At 36.5% G+C, this 25,908-nt stretch overlaps 1 protein-coding gene across 5 annotated transcripts; it reads right to left on the bottom strand.

Moving 5' to 3' along the window:
• Nucleotides 1-241: 241 nt before the first annotated feature.
• LOC18448767 (5'-3' exonuclease family protein) lies at nt 242-25,369 on the bottom strand. Of its 5 annotated transcripts, none has more exons than XM_011630449.3 (16): nt 25,090-25,369; nt 23,322-23,551; nt 20,343-20,571; nt 16,432-16,511; nt 15,658-15,696; nt 14,973-14,991; nt 8,997-9,065; nt 7,083-7,210; nt 6,855-6,923; nt 5,987-6,072; nt 5,593-5,702; nt 4,844-4,894; nt 1,579-1,637; nt 1,337-1,381; nt 1,092-1,166; nt 242-965 (listed from the first exon to the last, which is right to left on the bottom strand). In XM_011630449.3, exons 2-16 carry the CDS (start codon nt 23,463-23,465, stop codon nt 855-857), a joined length of 1,314 nt encoding a protein of 437 aa, XP_011628751.1. In that variant the 5' UTR covers nt 23,466-23,551; nt 25,090-25,369; the 3' UTR covers nt 242-854. The 5 variants fall into 5 exon arrangements, with proteins under 5 accessions (XP_011628751.1, XP_088725233.1, XP_088725234.1 ...); XM_088869107.1 differs by having other exon boundaries at nt 14,935-14,991; nt 25,090-25,222; XM_088869108.1 differs by having other exon boundaries at nt 8,055-9,065; nt 25,090-25,222.
• Between the last annotated feature and the right edge of the window lie 539 nt (nt 25,370-25,908).

The raw sequence follows: 25,908 nt of genomic DNA, 5'->3' as shown, positions 1-25,908 counted from the left end.
TTCTCTGAAGAGATTCAATGTCCATTAAACGTATGAATATACAGACTTGTCTTTTATGGACAAATTACAGATTACTAATAAAAATAAATCATAGATCCCTATACTACACCCAGACATACCATAGATACAAGATATTGTATCTACCCTTCCCAAATATAAATATTATAATATACACCTTCCATATTAATCGGATACACAATATATAGTTTCCTTTGACATTGTGTAGATGGAGCAGATCAACTAAATCAAAGGGTACAAACTTATATTAAGGAAGAATCAAGGGCATTTGATTCTTTTGCGCAATGGACGAACACACAAATAAGTGCGCAATGTTTAATCATTTTTTGTAGGGCACAGAAAAAAAAAATCAACAAGATGAAGCCCTTCAATATAATGTTCAAAAAGGAAAAAGAAAAAAGGCCTTCAAAATTCGGTATACAACATCAGCCTAAACAACATGATTCTTGGGACAAAAACTAATGCTTAAAAAACATGAGAGATGGTTCCAAGTTCTCAAGTGAATAATGCTGCCTATCCGAGCTACTCATTTAATTTATCACACCTATGCACTGTTCACTAACCAACCATTCAGCTCATATACGGTCATGCTTGCTTCTACAAAAATCTTGGCTATTGGGGCTCACACTTCTCGATTTTGTAGAGACAAAAGAAGCCTGTTTCATTTTTCTTTCCAATGAATCAGTTACCAGCGATGGTCAACTCTATTTCGCCCAGTTGCGGGATTTACTCCTGCTGAAATTCCCATAATTCAACAGGATTTCTTTGCCAACTTTTCATTTTACTGATGGCTTTCGATTGTCAAAGCCATTCATTCTCAATGAAGAAGAACATATTCAACTTTTGTTCCATAACGACGATGCTCTACCGATGACAGGCTCTGCAGAAAAGCCTTCAGCATATGCACTGATTGCCCTCAAAAGGTTCCTGAATTTTTCTCCATTATCCTAAAACAAGTAAAAACAGTATTCATTACATGCCTGTGAGCACAACCGCGAGCACAAGAGAGGGAGGGATTGTGTACATATGTATCATTCTTTCATAATACCAGAACTATCAATCTCAGCACAAACCTCTGGTCTTGTAATTGCAAGGTTAGCTACATTGTAAGGAACAATGTAGAATGGTAAATCAGAGCGCAGAGTTGCCTGCAATAGATCCATGAAACAAACCAAGATATGCAGGCATCGTTATAATGTTGCATACGTTTTATACGAAAGTAGTAATTGCTTCAAGCAGAAAAGAGCTAAAATTAATAGGAAGAATTTAAAATTTAAATAGTGAAGCCATTGATCAATAGATACTACTGTCAACATACCAAAGTTTTGCTCAAAACAGCTTGCTCAGTATGAGAAATTAAGGCCTGCATGAAAACAACATTTAATCAAGTATTGGATGATTAATAATAATCCAAGTGTATTACAGCATGAAGTAACGCATATGCGAAAGCTGTCTCTAACCGGAAAAAATACCCATTTCACCAACTGGAGCAGAAAAACAAGTCATTGATCAAACATTATGAGAAATTACTCGTCTTACTCAATGATCAATCAACACTACCTTTTGTATCCGAGCATCCTCAACTTGATCAAGACAATCTAACAAATTCTCCAATGTACCTAGATTACATTCACCATTAACTGAAAGTTAACAAACTCTGCTTCTTTGCAAATTGGAAAAAGATCCTAAAGAAAAACAAAAACAAAGGCTCTCTGTCACAGAAATCTTCTTTTTTCCGATAATTTTCATCATGCTATATGAGAAAGCAAAGAAAAGTAGAAAGCAACTGATAGGGACTACCCTAGTGATCTTCCCCATAATTTATTCAGAAAGTATATAGCATATACATGATGTGGATGCTATACAGGAAGGCATCATTGTCCAATTTCAAAAAGGATGGCATTGCTGAATCACCATTCTGCCTGTGATCACCGTTTTTCTAAGCTCTTCACCTTGATGACATAGGGTGAATACCCTGCCTACATATTAATTAGCATGCACATCATGTATACACTATAACTTCCTGTTCTATTTCATGCAGCTAGATGTGCTACAGCTGAATCAGTTGATTCCCTACATGGCACTCTGTTGTACATACACAAGGTGGTAATACCTAAAGTGATGAAAGATAGGTTCTGTAATTCTTTTGTAACAAATGAAGGTGAATTGTCATTTCAGATTCAGAGTATAGAATTTTTACCCTTAACACCTGAAGAGATGAAACAAAAACAACCACCACAATTACCTCTTTCTCAAACAGAACTGTAGGGATCATGGTAGAATAACGAGGTTGGCCAACGTAATCACCGAATTTTCTAAGGCAGGCCTGCTACTGTTGAGAACGTCGATAATGTTGACCCATTGGACCATGTGGATTGAATGTAATCACCACATTTTCAAAGGAGAGGAAGAACTAATAGTGGCAATCAAGGAGTAAATCCACTCCCTCACTATTTTTAGGGTTAAGGGAAGGAAAGTGCTCAGCTTTCTCAGCAGTGCACTTCGGCCATGAGTTGGAAAGCCACCCTAGTGTCCCAAGCAATTAGAATCACTAGATCTTCCCTATGGCAACCACTCCAATCTGGAGCCATCGAGATAAACACAGATGGTTGCTCCTTGGGAACCGGGGACTGGTTATGGAGGTCTTGTCAGAGACGCCCTGGACAAATCATAAACTCCTCCAGATTCCTCGGTATTGTCGACTCAACAACAGCTGAGGCAATTGCCCATGGTTTCAAAAGATGCGATCCCTCTTATGGTTCACCCACTGATTGTTGAGGGAGACACCCACAATATTTTCCTCAGTGTGACCAAAATTACTTCTCCCTCTTGGAGATTAAAATTGACTTTTGACGATACATTTTGCATCTGCAGGCCTCTTCAAGTAAGCTTCAGCCACATATGGAGGTAGGGGGCAACGCTGCTAACGATGCTCGCACAAGAGAGATGCCACTAGCATCAGCACCAAGTAACCTTAACAGCCATGGACAGTGTTTAAGGGATGGGCTGCCAAGGAGGACCACTCACTTTTGACTGAAAGTGCAGCACCACATCACTGATCTCTGCTTCTCTCTATATCTAACACCTACCTTTGCTTCTGCTTTCCTCTATAACTGCCCCGTTTGTGTACACAGACCATGTCAGTCTGCATGATCGACTTGTGGTTTGCCTTTCTCTAAAATTATACCTCATGGGGTTTTATGTGATTAACATCATATTAATGCAATTCAAATGCTTCTCAAAAAACAAATATTAGGGTGGCTCAATACATCATTAGAGTAATTAGTCACATGTGTAACCCTGCCTTGGTGATTTAGACTCAAGGAAAAGATACCGGAATTAGGAATTTGAGAGATGTCTTGGCCATTGAATCAACATAAATGGTTTGATGATATGATCACAAATTCTCTAGGTTTTTCAAAGCATAAAAACACATTTGATAACCTCAGAAGTACCTGGCAAATGTGTAGAGGGGACGTTTGGAAGTCGGACCATTTAATAAAGCCAGAGGGAAGATGTTGTGTATTCTGAGAAAGAGGTAGTTAAAACATCTTGCTTGACACAGTGATTGGGCCAACCTAGCAAAAGAAACATCTGAATGGTCAAGTATGGGTGGGTGGTTAGAATTAAACATCCCTTGCTAACCATACTTCTTTCAGTTCTTTCGTAATTTGCCAGATCTCCCTTAGTTTTCCCTTTTTTTGTTTGAATAAGTGTCCTGAATTTTCCCTATCTCTATATTGTCTGAAATTTTTCACTCAACGGGCATCATACCTTAATTGTCGTATGCACAGTTCTCAAGTCAGGTTTCAGAATTTCAGTGATTATATGTAGGTCAGGTTTGATGTTATGATCACAAATTTCTCTAGGTTTGTCAGAGTATAAAAATACATTCGATAACCTCAGAAGTACCTAGCAAATGCGTAGAGGGGAAGTTTGGAAGTTGAACCATTTAATAAAGCTCGAGAAAAGATGTGTATTCTGAGAAAAAAGGAAGTTAAGGAACAAACATCTTGCTTGACAAAGGGATTTGGGCCAACCTAGCAAAAGAAACATCTGAATGGTTAAGTATGGGTCGGTGGTTAGAATTAAACATCCCTTGCTAACCATACTTCTTTCAGTCCTTTTGTAATTTGCAAGATCTCCCTTAGTTTTCCCTTTTTTTGTTTGAATCAGTGCCCCTGAATTTTTCCTATCTGTATATTGTCTAAAATTTTTCACTCAATGGGCATCATACCTTAATTATCATATGCACAGTTCCCAAGTCAGGTTTCAGAATTTCAGGTGATTATATATACGTCACTAGCCATGAGCACTCAGTGATCAAGGGGAGTTCTCCAAGAGACTTCCTTTGAGTAGCTTTATAAGATGTCCACACTCAATTTAACGGATGATTCAGATCCACACTCAATTTAACGGATGATTCAGATCCTAAACTCACATTGTGCAGTTTTCCAACAAATTCTATTATTACTTGCTAGTTCACTTGAACCTCTTTATCTCAGAAATCCTGAAAGTTCCCAAGGATTCCAGAAGACAAACTCTAAGATTAGTCAAAGTTTCACAATAGTTCAAGAGTTCCTATATAATTGTTTCTATTTATTATTGAAACTACTTTCTAAGATAAATGTATGATAATAAAAACCATCAATGGTTTTTCAACAACTGTTTGTTCAATGCTCAAAAAATAAGATTTTCATTGGATCACATAAAATAAACATAGTTTTTAAGCCAATGAAGATGAAAAGATCCATTTACCCCAATACGTGCATCAGAAAATTGAAGAAATGATAATTTATGACATGCACTATGTCTTGAAGATTACCAAACTTAAGAATCAACTTAGCAGCATTTACATCTCCAATTCCTTCAACACCTACAAGGGAAAGTTTACCATAAAATTGGAAAACCCATCAGTGAACATCAAACAGCCAAGAACAGAAGATAGCTCTTATTGCGAGTTATCACATGACCTTCATGCAAGATAATATATGGAATCAAGCATATCAAACAGTCGTTCGTAAAGAAATCACTAATGTGGTAATTAAATAACTCCTGTAATTTTGAGCATTAATTAAGAAATCTTTAGGGAAATCCTTGCTGATATAAGACACCACCATTCTGAAACAGAACATTTTAGAATACAAGAAAGTAGTGCCCTTTTTAAAAGTCCACTGGCCATTCCAAATTAGTCATGAACATGTAGCAGCATATTGAGTGCTCCAACTTATGATATGCTCATTCTAGAACTTGAGATCAGAAAAGATGTCTACACTTGTTGGTTGATGATGTTCTCCCCATCAACTTATCTGTTTTTATCCATTGACATAAATGTTTCACATGATTCGTCAGGGACTTCTTGTGGTAGATTGCACATGAAACTGAAAAGATTGGAAGGCTGAGTAGATATTAACTTCTCCAGTTGTTCAAGAGTTTCATCAGTGTTTGGGTAGAGACGACACGTTGCATACAATGAGAGAGATGGCAGTAGTACCAATCAGAAGACTAATTACTTTTTAACTTTCTCTAATTCTATTTGCTGTGTAGCAACCAAAAAAACACTAAGAACCAAACCTGGAATATTGTCGGATCTGTCCCCAACAAGGGCCACATAATCAACAAACTGCGAAGGCTTCAGAGCCCCATATCTTTTAGCAAAATCCTCCAACCCAAATGATACCAGCCTATATAAACAATCCATGTCACAAGTCCCGAATGGGTCAAAACGTGTGAAGAATGTATCCAAGTGGGCTCGATGTAATCAAGTAAAAAGAGAAGTTAACATAGAAGTAAGTGACAATTCTTCACTTTAAAGTAGATTTCCAATTTGTTCAGCATTTAGAACTTCACATTCAGTTATCTGAACTAACCATAGAAAAGACCAAGATATTGCTTAACAAAAAAATAAAATAAAAATAGAAACAAAGATAATGCTTAAATAAAAATGACCAATGAACTGGATACTAACTGAGACCCTCGAGGAGCAATCCGAAGAAGACGTAGTGACGGAGATAAGATCTGAAAGAAGTCCTTGTCTGGAGAGACAACACGCACCTGTGACAGAAACCAAACACATAGATGAGTACACAGTGAAATAAATTGAGTCCACGATACCCCCCAAATACACCTCAAATAACATGTTCCGTTCCACGCATATAAATATTTGAATGGGTCATCTCATATGCTAATGCTCACTCTTTTAGCGATTGGGTGGCTTTCTGTTGGGCAATATGCATGCACAAGATCTACTCAATCATTTCCAGTCAGTGCAGTTTACCAATTAAGCATGCAAAAAAATGTAGTGTGAAATATAATACTCGTATAACATGATGATCATAATCAACAAGGACCGACAATCACAAGGGCACAATGCCTACCCTCAAATCAGCACAACAAGAAAAACACACTTAGTACACTATGTGATGGTGTTTGGTATGTGTGTATGTACAAGTGCATGCAAACACCACCCAGACCAGGCAAATTCGTGGCCAGGGTATGTCAAAATCTAGCAGGACCAATTGAAATTATTTGGCCCCAGTTCCACTGCAATTTGCAAATTTAATAAGTGACAGGTTCACCAGACTCACCATTCACAATAAAAAGTGTATGGAACTAAATGATTATAAGCAACATTGATATTCCGTGAGAACATTTTTCTCATCATTCCAATAAAAAAAAACACACTAGCTATGCTAGTGCACTTAGAAGGGAAGGGCACCTCCCTTTGCACTCTTAACATTCTTAGAAGTGTTACATTTAATAAAATTAACCAATAAAATAAACATTCTTCAAGGTGTTCAAACAAATATTATACATGACATTAGCAAGATGTCCACCTTTAAGCCAGCCGCGACACCATTGATGGCCAGAGTTCCAATTACATCATCAGCTTCAACACCAGGGATCTGCAATAATCACAAAAACAATAATATATTCTAGTATTCCAAATCCTCAGTCATACAATTCTTCCAGTTCCTCAATCATCGCCAAGTGTTCCAAAAGATAACAAGAATATTACTAGTGTTCCAAATCCTCAATTATTCAAGCATGAATGCATGCCACACCTCAATCACTTCAATGGACATAGCCTTGATGGAAGCTTTCAAATATTGAAGACCCTGAGCAATAGTATCAGGTGTAGGAATGCGATTGCCCTTGTATGAAGGATATAGTGTGTGACGAAAAGTCAAGCCTACAAGATTATGCATGTATAAAGAGTTAGAAAAAAGATGTAAATAAAAAATGTTGCAACAATTTACTCAGCAAATTTGACCATAATTACTGAACCTTAGTGTTAGTTTCTTCTTCTTTTTTAACATGTTCATATACAATCTACCTTACCCCTCAAAGAAAACCAGTGATATTTATTTACCGTGTAAACATAGACCCTCAGCTCGTGTCTTTAATGAAAAAAAAACATGCAAAAGGACTTCACAATCTAAATGGGATGAGAATTGCATTGAAGAAAGAACTATCATCATCATCTCAAATTACCAAGAATGAAGTTAATTTCAAGATTAAAGTTCCATTATTATGTCACACAGGCTATCCAACATCAAACCATGGACACCCAACTTTTGATCTCTAAAATGTTGTTGCTGATAGTAAATAACCACCCAGAGTAGAAATGATACTATTTTCTGAGGGTAAAACAAAGACGGTGTAAAGAATATCCGAAAGTTGAAATAACTAAAAGACTACTGCAGCAAAACACTACACCAATTATTCTCAGGACATTCAAATTTCTAATTGTCTTCATCAGGTAATACTGGTCAAACCCGCCCTTCGGATTTTGCTCAATACCCATGATAGAAATACTACTAAACATCAAAAGTTAATCTTGCTAGGATTTGGGCTTATGTTTGGATGTTGAAATTGCTATGCTAGGTCCCAAGTTCAAATCCTACTGGTGGACTACCTTAGAAAACTAACATTGCAAATATTGCACAGACAATCAATGATGCACCTTTGTACATTCAAGACAATTAATAGAGAGATTCGCTCATTTAAAAAACTGAAAGATGCCTTTGACTTACAAAGGTGTGTACACCCAACACAATCACTTTCTCCAATTCTTGAGCTGTGATGGCATCCATTTTCTAGACAAAGTACTTTGGTTAGTGTTGAAAAAATAGAGAGATCAATACGTCATTTAAGTCCAACTAGGGTGTCTTTTCTCGATTTTGTCTCTCTCCATGAATCACAAATTTGGATGATGTTCCACTGTACCGTTTACTCCTTGAGCCACAGCCAATGCACAACATCACTATGTACCTATTAATATTCGTGAACATGTGATTTCCACTCATATAGTGAAGTTGCTCATTCTAACTAATACTTGGGGTTCAAATTGGCTTTGTGCAAGTGGCTGATAGCATTTTGTTGGAGCTTTTTATCCTACTTGTATCGATAACGACAACTTTATAAATTTTCTATCACCTTCTATTTTGAGTCATAAATTTCCAGCCGTGTGCACAGCTGGTGGAAGACGAATTGACGCCAGCCCACTTCAGAGTAACAAAGCATTTCCTTAAGAGAAGCAAACGAAAAAGTAGAACAACGCAGGAAAACCATGATAAAAGATAACATTGCAAAAGCCAACGTCCTCCCTAAGGGACACCAAATCCCCAGCCTGTACAACAACAACAACAACAATAATAATAATAAACTAATCGAAGCCTGAAGTAACTAGCCACAGTTAACCTATCTTTTCTCCTTTTCTGGCCAATTAGCCACAGTGCACCTATATAAAGAGCACTGGCTTTGTAATTCAAAACTTTGAGGAGGAAACTACCCATCTATTTTGAAGGGCCTATCTTTGAAAAGGTGCATAAGATCCATTGCAAACTATGTGATTAAGAATGTTTTTTTTGGAAGATTATGAAAGAAAATAAAAATGTTTTTGAAGATTATGAAAGAAAAGTACGACAGTTCTTAGATCTCAATCTTTAAGAGTTCGTGGCACAAACAGGGCATACCTTTCCCCATGAGTTTATGATACAAACATGCTTTGGAAGGTATGGTAGTTGTATTACCAAATGATACTCCTGAAAAGAAAATTTGACCATCCAGACATGACCTTAATCAGTGACACTGCATTACAGGTTCAAGAAGAGAAAGGTTTACAAGGTCTCCATTGAATCCCCCAACATACGCACACGTAGAACACAGAGAAGGGTGACACAAATAAGAATACCAGCCCTAAAATCTATGAAATTGATCAGCAGCTACATTTTCCTAATTGGCAACATGGTTCTCTACTTGTCTTAAGTTTGTGCAAAATTTAAGCGCCACAATTTAGATAACAAAGTGATATGAAACAAAAAATCAACATAAAATGCACAGTAGCCTTTGCTACCATAACATAATGCAGAGCCATAGCTCTTCCAACAAAACTTGTTCAGATTCTCAATGCATATTCACATTGTATCGGAACAATTATTTATGAGAACAAAGATCCAGAAGATTTCTAAGAAAGCTTACTATGCAACTTCAGAGTGAGGGGTTAAAGCAAGTAATCATGCAAATTTTCAGCATAGGCATATTCTATCTTCATCATTTTTTCAAGTTTTAACCATTGGAGTTCTCAGAGGATTAAGGGCACCGATTTAGATGTAGGACTGACCAATTTAGATGTAGAACCGTTCTCAAGAAGATTTTCCATTAGGATATAACTGGTTGACAGAAGATTGTAGTATGGCAAAAGTTCAATACACAGTCAAAGCAGACATCAGAGAAGATTGCACACATTTGAATTGTGACTGACATGACTAGTAATTAATTGTACACATTTGTAACCAATACCTAGAAGTCACTGGGCTCACAGTTAAACAAGTCAGAATATCTTAGGGGCAAGGTAAAAAAATGATGCCTAAGTCCAATTACTTGTGCAACCAGCAGATTCAAGTGTAAGCAACTTGCTGAAATTAAAGAACGGTACAGAAAACAACGTTTGTAGATACAAGACCAGGAGCGGCAAAAAGCATGAGAATGATTGAACACCATCAATCCTAGATTCATGCTGGGCACTTCAACACAATTGGTAGCAAACGTATTCACTAACCAAATGATATTAATACATTGGATCAGAAGGATTTATTGAAATCACTATCGTGAAAAGGCTGTGGACAACTATCATAAGCCAATACCATTCATTTGAAATTGTAACTTACAGTATAATCAACAGATATTGTTTTACCAATAACGTCAAGTCTCGGACTTTGCACACCTAGCCTAGTATTTCTACTAGGTGCAAGTGTCTGCCATATTTGTAAGGTTGTAAGGATATAAAAGCAGTGAGGCTACACAGTACATCAAAGCATATTTTTAAAAGAAGTATATAAATGTCTTCCACGTGAGTTGCCCCCATCGAAGAAATGGGGATACCTCTAGTCGTAAAGCCTGAATTAAGCTCATACCTCACACCATATAGGAGCATAGCTCTCTCTCTCTCTCTCTCTCTCTCTCTCTCTCTCTCTCTCTCTCTCTCTCTATATATATATATATATATATATATATATATATATATATATATTGAAGTTCTGCATCTAGTGTTTTTAAGACTATCTCCAAAATTTGGGGTCTAACAAAATCCAGTTTAAATCGTCAAATCAGCTTTTTCAAACTCAGCTCAGGCTCAGAACTTAGGCCTGGACTGGCCGAGTTGCTTGGGCATGTTCAATTGACACATCGAGTCCCTGCCAAGATTGAAAGAAGCTCCAGAGAAAAAAAGAAAAAACATAAATTTCAGACAAAATAGTAAAAGATTAAAAATGAGTAAACATATAGGTTACACAAGTTTGATGAATTTAAAGTGAAAAATAAAAATTACTCAAAATTTCAAGCAAAACTCTTGGTTCCCAGTTCTTCGTGCTCAATTCAAATCAGTTTTCAAAAAATTCGCCAATCCGGATGGGGAATTGTCGATGACCATGCCGGTTCTCGGTTGTTATTGGCGATTCTTTGAAGTTTATATAAAATAACATGTACGTTATTTAACAAAAAATATGAAATGGTTAATTTGGTAGCAAGTGCATTCGTTACACTACGTGTCGAAGGTCTGAACCACTCAGGGTACAACTTTCTTTCATTAGGAAATATAGGTGCAATAAGTACAAAAGAATAAACACATAACTGGACAGTTTATTTCGTGGCCATGTTTGTTGCACAACATGGAGGGGGATTGAATCTCACAGGGTGCGTCCTTTTTTTTCTTTTTTTTTTAACCTTCAAACATTAAAAAAAATATTATACATTAAGCGTAAAAAGAATTATTACACGGTTAAAGTGGAGGTTCAAACTTTTGACCTCGTGATCAAGGTCACGAGGTGCTCCAAAAAAAGCCAGGAAAATTATTTGTGCTGGCATACAGGTATTAATTATAAATCACAATGGTAAATTTCTTTCTTTTTTTTTCTTTTTTTTTCTTTTTTTTTTTTTTTTATATTCTACTGGTTTTGGCCAATCTAGATAGTCCATCCAGCCAAACCAGATCGGGATCAATGGGTAGGCAATCCACCCACCAGTCCATTTTTTAAGACATTGATTCAAATTAACAACTCTAATCTCAAAGCTTCCTCAAACAACCCCAACCGAGACACCCAAATAAGTTTTGGGTTTCAAGCTAGGACCTAGGATATCTGAGATCTTAAAATTTTTGGATGAACAGTGAATCTGAAAATAAAATCTCGAAAATATGAACTTTTTTTGCGTGTTTTGGATGAAATAAGCATTTGCTTCGATGGAAAACCTAAAAATGGAGGCTTTGGGATAAAATTTCTTTAAAAATCAGCCAACCATTGTGAAGAAAACACAACTTCTTGAAATCGGGAAAAATCTAGGTGGGAAACCTTCAATCTTTCAAATCCATGAAATCAATTTTTTTGCTCAAATATGAACAATGCAGTAAGATGGATATTGAAAAAACAAAGCTACTGGCCAAATTTGGGCTCAAATGGAGGATCTTTTGGCTTAGAATAAAAAAAGGGACAGATTTTTACCCCTTGTTAAATTTCAGTTTCATACTTGGAGTGAGTTTTTCTGAAAGAGTTCACACTTGGTGTAAGTTATCCCGAGTTTCATAATAATAGGCAAGTTGCTACAGTATTTTCCCGTGTATCTAACATTTTCTATGCACCCCAACTTTTGTGGAGTTCAATGCTCAGCATGGTGCTGAGCCTGAGTAACTCGAGCGAATCCAAGAGGAGCTTTTTAAAACACCAGGTCAAATTGAGGGTGGCGTAAGGTAATATGGGCGTATGCAAGTGTGTGTGAGTAGAATGAAAAATAAACCCAAACACACAAAATTTGTTTAAGCAATCGCTAAAAAATCGCCGAGCAGATTCAAAATCACCCAAGTTGGCTCGGAACCAATGGAGAGGAAGACCTACTCGCCGAGCCAACTCAAATTCCACCACAGAATCAAGGATTGGCCAGATGTTTCTTTCTTTCTTTCTTTCTCTGTTTTATTTTTTTTGAAATCACCAGTTTCACTGTAGTGAACCAGGTAATTCTTCACTAACAATCAAAATTCTCCCTATTCTCTAAACTCAGGCAAATTTCCAAATTATATTATTTAGGTCCAGAAGGAAGCCCTCTAGGAAATGAAATTAGTTTTTTGGAAAATGAAATGCAGTTTTATTGAGAAAGAAATGAAGTCAAAGAGAGGGAAACCAGGGAATGAATTGGGGTTTTTTCATGAATGGAAAATCAAGGCATGTGCAAGTAAGGTGAAGGTAAAACGGGCAATTTTCTTTTTTCCTTGATTCAGTGGTAAATTCAGTGTTGCAATTGGAGGAAAAAATCAGTGTTTTTTGATTGGAAAGTGATGAAATTCTGTGAGTGCTTACCTAACAGGATGGAGAGAGAGAGAGGGGAGATTTGAAGTGATTTTGGAGAACGATGTGGGAAGCTAAACATGAAGAGCAGGAAAATGGGGAGGAAATTTCTTGAGAGAAAAAGATGGAGAGATGCAATAAAACACATCTATAAAAATGCATGCTTAAAATCATTAGAGAAAATCATTTATTGAAAAAGAGAGAAAGTTTCTCAGTTCATCATTTATTGAAGAAGTGTTGGGTTTCATTCCCATACTCACTGTGATAAAAGTAGGGTGCCCCCAAAAACTGTCAGTTCACCTTCAAAAATAAGTAATATGGACATCCATTTTCCCACAAACCACAATAATGTGATTTTCAGAACTTTTGGACATTTTTTTGGATTTCTTTTGGGCCTTGTGCAGCAGGATTAGGCCAACATGCCTGAGAACGAATCTCTGATCCGACTCAGTTCAGTGGGAGACTGAGCCGGGACCCGATTCCAGTTTTTTGTACCCTGCATATAAACATCTGCATCAAAGCAGATAGACAACTACAGAACCGATCTTGAAATTCAAGCTTCAAACACCTAATTGTGTAAATCAAAATAGCACCAATATGGCGGAACACCTAATTGTGTAAATCAAAATAGCACCAATATGGAGGAAAGAATATTATGAACATAAAACTGCAATCCAACACAGATTAGATCATAAAATATAGATAGATACTGAAAATACATCAGAACACTAGAGTAAGTCGCAGAGTCCAATCCCAGTGTTCTATGTCAAAAACAGGAAAAAGGCACGTGTTTATGAGCTCAAGAAGGTACATACCCCCATATCTTCAACATAAGCCATGATAAGTAAGTGAGTGCACATGGACTTTATCCCCTCACCCATCCCCCAACCATCAGCTCACCTACAGCCCTTGAAGTGACTGTGATCTATTAGACTACCCGGCTGGTAACAACGTTATGCCCCATATGGCAAATTAACATTAAATTGATGCCAAATTGAGTCATAACAACAACTTAGACCCAAAACAAAATGAATGTGGTCACTCAAGGGCTAACAGAATCTCTTCAGAACATTCTATATGCAAATAAGTGGATGAGATATGGTCATGGACATTACACACTCGAACTTAACATTTCATCTTATGGAACTAGTCGTAGTTGCACACTGCACTAAATTGTAACACCTAAACAAAAGTTAACCACCTTACTCATCAAAGTTTCTAGTCCAAGTACCCCATCCACCCCCCACAGCCACCCCCTATCCCACCCCGACACCCCCAGGGGGGGACCCCCAATGTCCCATCCCTAACTGAAAGAGAGATGACTCACCTGATACGTGTACCTTGAGGAAGTTTTAGTTTTGATCATTATTCTACAACAGTAATCAAAGATTAGCGAGTGGCTGATCTTAGGTTACATCATTAAATATCCAAATCCACCATTTGAGACACATGTTGATGTTGAAACAGATGCAGGCATATCTTCAACTCTCAAATATTAGACACTACCTCCAAAGTTTCATGTTTAGGCATCCCAAACTATTGGATGAACAAATACTAATGAGAAGATTACTTGGCTGATACACAGTTTAGTATCAGGTCAAACTACATGGCAGATGATATTCAAGTCATGCACAGACAACATGCAATTGAAGTACTACAAATACCAGGCATAATAACATAGTCACCAAACAGGTTAAAAGCTTTGTGGTGATTTATTCGAAATATCTTGTTCAGCAATCCTGGAAAACACCATACATACTGGATAGAAGAGGATCAGGGTTAGCCTCCAGCAAACATGTGACACAACATATAAGTTAACAATAGAAAAGTAATATCACTGCACGCATGCACACATCCATAGAGAGGCGAAGGCTTCATAGATATAACACAAGAGACTGTTAAGTACACGTGCATGCAGCTGGAGGAATCACATATAAGCTTTCTAAACCATTCATCAGCTCGAATAAGGATGACTATGGTATCTCAAAATATGAAGCAACACAATTGTGCTATGGAGAGCACCAATTCTAAAGAAAAACAAAATGAGCAAGACCAGGTGTGGAAGAAACAGAAAGAGTACCAAAAGACTTGTTAAGAATCTAGAATGATGCATCTCACCATCATGGTCAAAGACTACCTGTGTCGAAAAACAAGTACTTTGTTAGATAATTTGTAAAATCAAACCAGTTATGAAACGAGAATAATACAGTTTTAAAGCACAAAAAAAAAAGCTATAAAATTTATATAAATTGTAAAACCAGAAGTCACGCAGTAGTATTTCAGTGGATTTAAAATCCCATACAACCAGTTAATATGAATGCCTACAACATCATATAAGACCTTAGAAAAAGAGAAGCTTAATATAGGCAATGCAACGAATAAAAAATTATTTGCGAACAGAACCTTTAATGAGGATCATGTACAATGCTTAGACACCTTAGGTTGCTAGAATGTGTTTTGACTGATTGAGATCGTTTCCCATCTTTGACATTATAACTCTGTTATGAACCTCATGTACTACTCCTTAAATCATCAATGAAGTTAGTTATCAAAAAAAAAAAAGGCTTTTCAAATCGTTTTCCATAAAATGTATGGAAAAAAACTCAAAACAATTTTGGCAGTGAAATGACTTTAACTTGGATAGCACATTTCTCAAACTACAATTAGTAGGGGTAGCAATTCATGCGACAATTCCTCATTCACAAGTTTGTTATGCTAAATCAATGGAAACCATTTATCTAGCAAAAGAGCACAAAGTTAGAATTGACAGCATTTTCCATAGCAGCACAAGTGAAGAACATACCGCCACATGCGATGGAGAAAATTCCAACATGTCAAGCACCTGCAAGATTCATTTTAATGAATGTATCTTCAAAGTATCAATATTGAAACTTTAAAAGTCATCAAAAAAATACTTCACAAAACAAAATAAATAAGGCATGCTGAGTTAAAAACAAACATATTTCATTCAAATGTAGCCTACCATGCTTTATTAGGCTTATACATCCTTTTAAGATTGTTATTTTACCATTTTTACTTTTCCTAACATTAAGAATAAAGATAAAAAAGACCAAACAAGTGAAGTCTGAGTCCCGAGTCAAGTCAGGTTGGACAGATCCAAGCCCAGCCTGAGAGTTCTAAGACTATAGCAAGAGTATTTCACTCACATTATAAGCATTATATAAGCATGAAGAAAACATTATTAACAATTTTTGCGGCAAATATATTTTTTTCCAGGTGCCAAGCAAGAGCCATAAATAGAGTAGCAAGTTAGCATTCTTTAAAAGAGAGAGCACAGAGCACATTCCATATTACATAATCAGCTCTCTCTTAGCAGCTCAGCTCTACCATATCAGATAAGCCTTGAAAAGAAGCTAGTAAAGCCTGATTCTTGTACATTTTCATACTTAAGCATTTTCCTAAGCATAAATAAGTTCTCATATTGACAGATTAAGAAAATTGCACTCCATAGCAAGCTATAGTATAAACAATTAATCCGGTAATTCAAATGCTTGGACAAATTTTAACATCGGGATGGCAATGTAATACCAGCTTAGAATAAAATTAAATAGCTTACAGTGGTTAGCGCCGTAAAGATGGTCAGAACCCAATCTCCATTGCCATCAGCATGTTCTAAATGGCCATGATGCAACCTAGCTAACAATGCCACCAACCACATAAATAAAATCAATAATCATAACTAAAAAATATTGTCGAATCTTGAAAATAATAGTAAAGATAAATCCTAACAAGGTGAAAAAAGGAAAGCCAAATATACTCAATGAAACCAAAACAATAACCAGATATTCAGTAATTGTTGGTTCCCTCTCACAAATTCAACTTCTTGTAATCACAAGGCCAAAATTTATGTTCACATTCAAATAAAAAAAGCATCAAATTTGGTCTCATAGTAGGAAAAGGCTTTGGTCTTTCTATCAAGAACGGAACTTTTTTGGTAAGTCTGTCAACAGGGGAGAGTTCAACCATGGATCCATTTCATATAATCCACATTCAACTCCATGACTCTATGCATATGCAGTACCTTTGGGAACCACATCCATATCTTAAGCTTTATTTTTCTTTTTGAAGAGGTTACCTGTTCTATTCTATTGTAATGAAGGTAGAGAAGTACATACGTATCAAAAAAATGGCATCCCACAAACTAGGAGCTCTATATACAAAAAAAACACTCCCACACGACAGGAGTACCCTTAGGTAGGGCTGAGAATTTACCTGGTTTGGATCCAAAATCAGAATTTCGGACCCCATCCGGATTTGGGTATAGATCCAAGGTTTGGATTCGAAGGATCGGATCTGAAACGTATACATGGGATCCAGTTCCGAACATGGTTGGATCCAAAAAAATTATTTTATATATTATTTTATATCTATAGAATAATATATAACAAAAAATTCTATATAACATATATGTATACATATATGTAAACTAATATATAATATTTTAATAACTTGGTTGGATCCAGATTAGATCCACTTGAACTTGGATCCAACCCGAATTACTGTCCGATCCGAAGCCCTGATGCTCTCTCTCTCTCTTGCTAGCTTTGGATTGGATAAGGTGTGCCTTGCTTGGGCTTTGATTGGGATGGAGTTTCTCTCTCTAGAACTTCGGAAGCTTAGAGCTAAAGGTAGGGTTACTCTCTTTAGCTTACATTCTCTCTAGGCTATAGGTTAAGGTCACTCTCCACCTCAGAGAGCTCTCTTTATCTCGCTAGAATTTCTCTCCACCCTAAACCACACAAATGAACTCCAACCCCCCAAAAATGGGGTGCTTAAACCCTGATATAGTTGGAGTTTAGAACATGAATGAATAATCAACTTTAAGGGGGAATGGATAATCAACTTTTATCCCGTCCAAACTCAAAAGGATAGGGAAACTTGGCCAACAATGGTTGAAATTACACTCTAATCCCTAACAAGCTTCCCTCAAACCATACATATGGTATGGGGCCGTCATTTCTTGCTTTCCGGCGTCGAAACCGGTGATCTGTCTCGGTTAAATCATTGATCACAACGAAGCAATCGATGTGCATCAAATTTGGCTTAAAAACTCTGGAGATTTTGGTGGAGTTTTGAGCATTTATACAATTTCAACTTCATACGCTTTAGACCTTTCTCACCTTATCCCACCAAATTCTCGTCGTATTTCCTTATTCCTATGCCATGAGATTCAAGGTTTGCCACCACGGTCGTTTTGCAACAAAAACCGTGTAAAAATCCCATTGATCGGGCAAGTTATGGCCTTTTGAGGCTATGAAACCAAGAAAATCAGCACCATCCCAAAATCGGATACATTTTTCCTTCAAAACAACCCCTGATCCATGCCTTGATCGTGACTTTTCATATACAATTGGAAACCTCATCGAGTCACGATCATAATAGATCAAATTTGGCTGGAAACCACCCCCCACCCACGGGATTGGGAGAAGTCAATGAAAAATCAGGCAGAGATCATATGGACTGCGATTTGTATAAATATAGAAATGTCCAAACTTCTCTCTAAATTTTCTTCAACTTCCAGGAGCGGATACCCCAAAATATATATATAACAACAAAAAGATCTCGTCGAGGAGAATGACATAGTCGAACTTCAGCTCGAGATTCTATAGGATATGGGAAAAATCGAAGCAAGAAGTTCGCCAAAAAATGTGCAATGTTGCAAAGTTTTGACCCATTGCTTTGATGGCATAAGTTTATTTTTCAAAAGTAGGCAACATCACCAAATCTTCAGTATGGAAAAAATACGAGGTTTTGAGGTTAAGGTTTTTTGGCAGTTTACTATCATCCGCGTGAGTCTTGGGGCCATGGGGCTCCGATTTCCAAGAGCTCTTTTGTAATTTTACCCCTTTTTTTTGTTACTCCACACCCCATAGGCTATAGTCCAAAAATTCTTTTTGACATATCTTCTCCATCCAACATTGTTTTGGGCTGAAACTTTGGGGGATATCTTTGGCATGGTGGGGACTCTATCGAGGCATGATTTGGGGTTGATTGCATCCGTTTTCGTCATCTTCAACTATTGCCCCTTTATTGTGCTCTCTACAGTAGATCCGGGTCATAACTAACTCCGAAACCCATGGTTTTTATTTGGGAGGTCCTCTATCATCCAAAATGAAGATCCCCGGAGTTTGGGCCAAAAATGCATTCATTCAGGGCCCTTCCACCATTTTCAGTAATCCCAGAAGTTTTCCAGCTATTTGGTACCGAATTTCTGTCAGGGTTAACAACCCTACACATTTGCCGTCTGCAAGCTGTCCTTTGCCCAGGAACCATCACTACCCCTATCTTTTAAGAAATTTTGGGATAAGTTGATGCCCGAATACCCATCCTCCAGTTTCAAATGGGCCTTTTGTTATGGGTTTGCCATGTGTGTTAATAATATATGCAAACAGTGGGCTCAAGGCCCTGACAGATGCCTAGGCACCTAGCTACCCCTAGGCAATGCACCTAGGCCCTCGACTACCTAGGCAACAAGTCAGCCCAATTTTAAAACACTGAGTATAGTGACATGCAGGACTCAAAGGAATCATGAGGAGCTCATAACTCCCATACATCCATAGACTTGTACAGGAACATATGGATTAGCTTCGAAACCAGCTAGTTGGATAAAAAAGAAGAAGAAGGCAAAGACAATCATATCAAAAGTCTATCGATATTTACTTAACAAACCAATGCAATGTTGTGGATCTCACACTACCTAGAAGCTTCCCACTTTAGATTCAAATTATCTCCATTAGATGAGGCTACCTATTCCACCTCTGAGCTTTCCACTGCACAAGAAAAGCAATTCCAAATTCCTAATGAAAACCCAATTTTCCTTATTACAAGTCCTACCATCGTCTCAGTTATGAACCTGCCCTTCACAACCCCCAAAATTTGAAAAATGCATTGGTGCTCTCTTGTTACACACCCAATAGTACAATAATCTATCAAAGTTTCCTATCTCAACATTCCCCTAGACATAACCCCTGCAATTCATCAGACCTTTCCACTACTCATCTAACACCACCCAATGCTTGTACTCTTTCATGCATACACCCTCACTAGTCCTCATTTTCCCCTATCCCAATATGCTTCCCATCTCTAGCACACTCCTTACACATGCTTTCCTCCCCCTTCCCTTCCTACCTACCTACCCCCATTATACGGTATACTTCAATGCAAATATTCTTCACTGCTTGTTGCCAACAAACCCCACCATCTGCCAGTCTGTACAATCACTAGCAACTCTGAAATCTGAACTATTCGCTAATAAAAAAATCCCATAATGAGACTCCCAAACCACTGATACTTCACACAAGTTTTAAGGCTAAAGAGAAAAAAAGAGCACATCAGCTTTCTTCAGTAGTGACTTAACCATTCTCAATCAAATATCACTAAAAAAAGCAAATTGGAGGAATCAAAGAAGTTGCAAATATCATATAGAACAGCTCAAAAAATAAATGTATTCCAAGATTTGAGGCATACATAAAAGTTTGTAATATGATCTGTACATGACTGCTGTTCCATCAATCAGCATTAGTCGACCATTCAGAGTGTTCAGGGTGTTATCTCTCGCTTTGAACAGGCTCGTATTAATTGCCACATCCTTCAAGTTTGTTCTGTCAACTTCTGAGGACGGATCTGAAACAGTTTGACAAGCCAAAGACTTCCCAATTTTTGGCAAATCCCCACCACTGGGAAGTGTAGTACATTCCTGGGACAGTATCAAAAACTTAAAACTCAAAATCACAAATCTGTCATAATATGTACAGTTGTTTTTATTGTAAATTTTCTCTACCGTGAGTCGGCTACTTGCATGAAATGAATATCAGGTTAAATGTAACTTCTATTTCTACAAAATATTAGCAACAAAACATCATATGCTCTCAGAACAAGGAGATAAAGGAGGTACATAATGTCAAATCAATGAAGTAATACTCACAGTTCAAAATGCAGTGAAGAACAAAGAAATGAGTAAAAACCAGGGGAACAAATGCAGTAATGCACTACTCCACAATTGATAGTCATTCTCTCGTGTAGCTTTACTAATGACACACATATCCAAGAGTAGAATATAACATGATGGTCTCCAGATAGAAATATATTATTATTACCTTTGCTGGTGAATCAAATTGTTGTGTGTATCATATGTATTTCAGTAAATAAGCCAAAATCAATTGACGAGGACACCTAAAACTTGGAAATATAGATAGCAACCATTATGTTGGAAATCTGAAGATCATAACTTATAACAATTTTCAGGTAATTAAAATTGCATGAGCTGTGGATAGACATTCTAAGTAAGCACTCAGTTAAACTTTTATAAATGCCTATTTGGCTTGATTGCACTGCCATAGCTACACAGGTGCCCCAACATGAATAAACAATCAAATTCATGACAGCAAAGGATGTAACTATTTGGTCCTTATGATATTTCATGGACACTGACAAAGGTACAAATGTCTGACAAAGCAACCCATTATGCGATGATAAACCCCACGCCCACATGTTTGGGACAATTCTATTGATATCTTAGAATTGGAGATTTGAATTTCACGCTGGGGCTCTAGTTAAGGAACCAGGCAAATATACTAGAGGATTAGTATCAGCTCCCACTGACTTACTTCCTCTTTGTTGCACAAATCCCTGGATGAACCTTTGCCTCTTTCAGCGAATTCTTGTGTAAGTGCACAATATTCGACTAATATTCTGACTTCTAAATCTGGACAAATCACAAAGTTACCACCCTCAAGTTCATATATTGAAGACTTAAGGATGAAAACATATCGCTTAAATTTAATTCTCACACTAAAAAAATGTAATACTGCCACAACAACAGTGAATCCACCTGACCCTTTGAACTTCTGAAAGTTACCTCAAGCGCCCAAGCACAACACATAACTGTAAGACTATCATACACCCTTCATCACACATAACATCCCAACAGGTGTTCATTTCACACCATCAGCTCGTGTGCCAATTTTTCTGAAGTGCAAGAACTTATACCCTATTAACCAACGCAATTCCCTAACAATCACCTCAAAATGTGTATCGCCTGCAAATTAATTCAAAAGGAAGCCACCACTCCCAAACGTTGGGTTTTGCAACTGAATATTAGGTTGACAACATTCAATTCCCAAATAATGAAATTCCTGCTCGTTTGAGGATAGAAATATACCAAAATGCACTCACTTAAAACATCCCTCAATCACTCTTGTGTCTTCATTGAAACTATTTCGATACTCAGTACTTCTTGCTTAAATTGACTAATTAGTATTATTACGCACCCAAGGTGATAACTTGAAAATCAGTATTCCATTTCTAATGCACATCCACATTATCAATTTTCTGGGACCATATACTGACCTATGAATGCTGCCACATGTTGGGGTTGTCCTTATGGGCACAAAAGGATTAAGAATCAACTGATCAGTTATCAAATGGCTAAGATCCGAGTTTCAGTTATTAAACACCATAAATTCTACCTTGGAATAGAAGTCACATCAAAGGAGTGATAAGGAACAATGAAGGAAACCTCAAGGGCTATTTGAAGCCTTTTGGGGTCAAGGATGCATCCTGAACTGAGGCAAATATGATTCCTGAGAGAGCAAGAGGGGTAAGGTCCTGTTGAGTTCTTACTCTTCAAGCGAGAACTTAACCCATTCGATAAGATTTGGAAGTTCCTCCAGTCAACATTCATAGAAATGACAAATTATTAAAGGTGATTCCCAAAAAGTTATTAGGAGCTTAGAATTGCTGTTCAGAAACTCAGTCATAAGACTCATATATTGCCCTGTCAACTCAGCTTTGGCCACCTAGCTGAGCTTTAAAGACTCGGGTGATCTTACAATTTTCAAGTGCGTTGAATTTGCTTTTCGTCAGCCACATTTCTCAACTCTATGATCAGGAAAAAATCGACTTGTCCAAACCTCAGTTAAAAGGGGAGTCCCTCCTCAGATTCAAGAAAACTAAAGAGGAAATCGTAGCAGAAACAAATGACCTATTATCAAATTGTGGCATCAAATATGCAGTTTATGCATCAACGAAGGCGAATGCAAAGGTAGATATGTTAGGCAATTCTAAACATAACTATAAATAGCATGGTTCTTGGGGATTTGTATACCACTATAGACTTGTGACTGTCGTGACTGTTTTCTACATATTTATAAATGAGGTCATTATTCATCTATGAGGAAAACTTTACTCCATCATTCATCAAATAATCTTTTTTTAATAAGTCACTCTAACTGTAGAAAGAAGATAATTAACAAGATTACTACACAAAATTTGCAGCCTATTTAATAAATGCATCCAAATTTGCACAAATAAAAAAAAAAAAATCAATACAGTAGAAAACAAGAATTAAAAGTAAATATTACTCAAATTATGCAAACAAAAAAGAATATAAACAGGTATAAACAGCTAGAACTCTCTCACGAATAACAATTTGAAAAGAGTAAATACCTTTCCAGCTATATTAGTCAAAAAATGATGAATACGTAGGTGGCCATTAAAATTCACATATTTACTCCTTGGAATCATTGGTATTTGAAGAAGCATGTGCAAATTTCGCCAAGCGGACTGAATATGATGATGATTGCATGCCATTACAACATCATCTCACTATGAGAACTGAATGCTACATTTGCACAACACACAATCATGGCAGCCGAAGTAACTCAAATAAATGCTTCCTGAAAATTTTCAAGAAAGAAAAAAAACAAAGAAGTCACGCAAATTTTCCAACTCATGAGCATAATAAGTACATTAAATAAAGACATTGAACATGTGAGAACTGTGAGGAATAAAGTTATAAAAGTTATGAAGAAATAAAAGGTTAGGTTTCAACTTTCAATGCAAGTAAAGTTCATGCGGCCAATCAACTATTCATATTATATTAATGCTATCTGCAACTTTATACGAAGTAACGAACAAAGGAAGGCTCCTAATTAGGATCATTGGTTTCTATCCTTTCTTTCATTTGTTTGTATCGTGGCTTCAAACCACTCTCACTTATTGACAGTTTTCAGTTCCCAAAACCATGGAAATGCTCTTCACTATCCGCTATCCAAAACGATTCCCAAAGAAAAAGGAATCTCCAAAAGAAAAGGTGTGAATTTTAGCTTTAAAAACAAGGTCAATATTTTTTATTTTTTGATATATTAGAAGCCATTGACGCATTCATACTGTACTAAGTAAATACTCCAATAAAAAATTTCAACCACACAGTGCCTAGTATTTCGCATGCTATCTAGATCAAGGCATGTTAAAGGCCAGTAATTGAAAAGACATAAACTGTTAATGTCACCAAACAAAATCCCACAATGCACCTGCATACATTCTTTAAGGTCCAGCAAAACAAAATAAATAAATAAAGTAGCTCCCCAAAAAGCAGAACTGCAAGCTTTTCGAATTCTCCAAAGAGAATGCATAATCCTATTCAATAAAAGTAGTAAAAAATAACTTTTATGGAATTAGCAAAGACAATTACAAGCAGAATTCGTTTCACGTGCTTTATAAGGGAAAACCCAAATACAAGTAGCAGCTAGCTAGTATCATTCTTACTGTCGTTTCTCTACACCTAACAAAAACAACAAGGGATAGCTAGAAATGCCACAAACTCAATTCAAGTCTCCATCATAAATTCTATAAGACAGTAGCAAATAATTACTGAAACAAAAATTAAGAGCAAGAAAGAGAGAGCGGAAGAAAACTAAACCCAATTTGAATGTGTCTCAAAAATTCTACAAGGCAACAATAAATACCAAATAAGCAACTGAGACAAGCATTAATAGATGTATAAGACAATGCACTTCAACAAATGACGTGAACATTTCATCATTCATTAAAATTTATGGCACATAAACCATGGAAATTCTAAATAAAATTAAAACAAAACTGCCAATTGTGAAAATTCCGTATGAGAACTGGGTTCAGCAATCTCTCCAATAAAAAACATGAATTAGAGCAAGAAATAATAAATATAGCATGAATTCTTCAGAAACATACTCTAAAGTCTCAATCTAAAATGAAATTCATCCACTAAATGAAATTGAACAAATAATGGAAAGGGAAAACTGAAAATGCACAAAAAAAAAAAAATGAATACAAAGAAAAATGCGGCTTCAATATATTGAAAATAGTAGAGATGGAGAATCATTGTCGCATATTAACGATCAGGACGATAATTATGAGCAAAAATAAAAGAAAAAAATAACACAAATAAACTTACAGTTTTCTAATGCATGGAAGCTGAGTGATTGGATGAGAGAGAGAGTCGCAGTTAAGCGGGAAAATGTGAACTGTGAAAGCTGAGTGATTGGATGAGAGAGAGAGTCGCAGTTAAGCGGGAAAATGTGAACTGTGAGAGAGGATGGCTTGGGTTGCTCTTGTATAGGGTTGCAGGTAGTATGTGTGGTGATCCCGTGGGATCAATTGTGCATATGGTATAGCTAGCAAAATTTCATGTGCGACCAGATAGTCCTATGACATGAAATCCGTCGAAAATCTTCGGTTCACTGTCTTGTAAATTTCAAAATAAATATGATCTAAATCATTTTTCATGTTTCTTTTTTGTTGGAATAAAATTTATTTTTGTTGGAATTTTCTCTCATAACTTATATGAACTAAATGAAAATGTTCACTAAAATACTTTCTTTTAAACTATGTAATTAATATTTAAACATCTGATGTGTAGAACAACAAATTATAGGGCTATAGTCATTTCCTATGTTAATTTAAGTGCTAAAATCAATACGTCATAATTTCATGTAATAGTTGTAGAAACACTTAGAGAAAATCATGCTCATGTCCCCCCAAAAAAATATTATTATAGAAAGGGATTGTATATAATGTTATTTACTTTTATGTAAAGGATATCACAATTACTTACAACCATCCGATGTGAAATCTGATAGCATGGGTGTCTTGCAAAGTTTGAAAAAATTTATTTTGATGTTTGAGCTTGGTCAATGGAATAAATACAGCCATCTAATTTCAAATCCAATAGTGAATATTAATTGTGACCACCTTGTAGCAAAAACGAATGGTT

This window comes from Amborella trichopoda, chromosome 6, assembly GCF_054954075.1.
Source record: "Amborella trichopoda isolate Santa Cruz 75 chromosome 6, AtrichopodaSantaCruz75HAP2 v2.0, whole genome shotgun sequence".
NCBI classification, from domain to species: domain Eukaryota; kingdom Viridiplantae; phylum Streptophyta; class Magnoliopsida; order Amborellales; family Amborellaceae; genus Amborella; species Amborella trichopoda.
The sequence above is the reverse complement of the archived record's forward strand: the minus strand, read 5'-3'. Positions and strand labels throughout refer to the sequence as shown.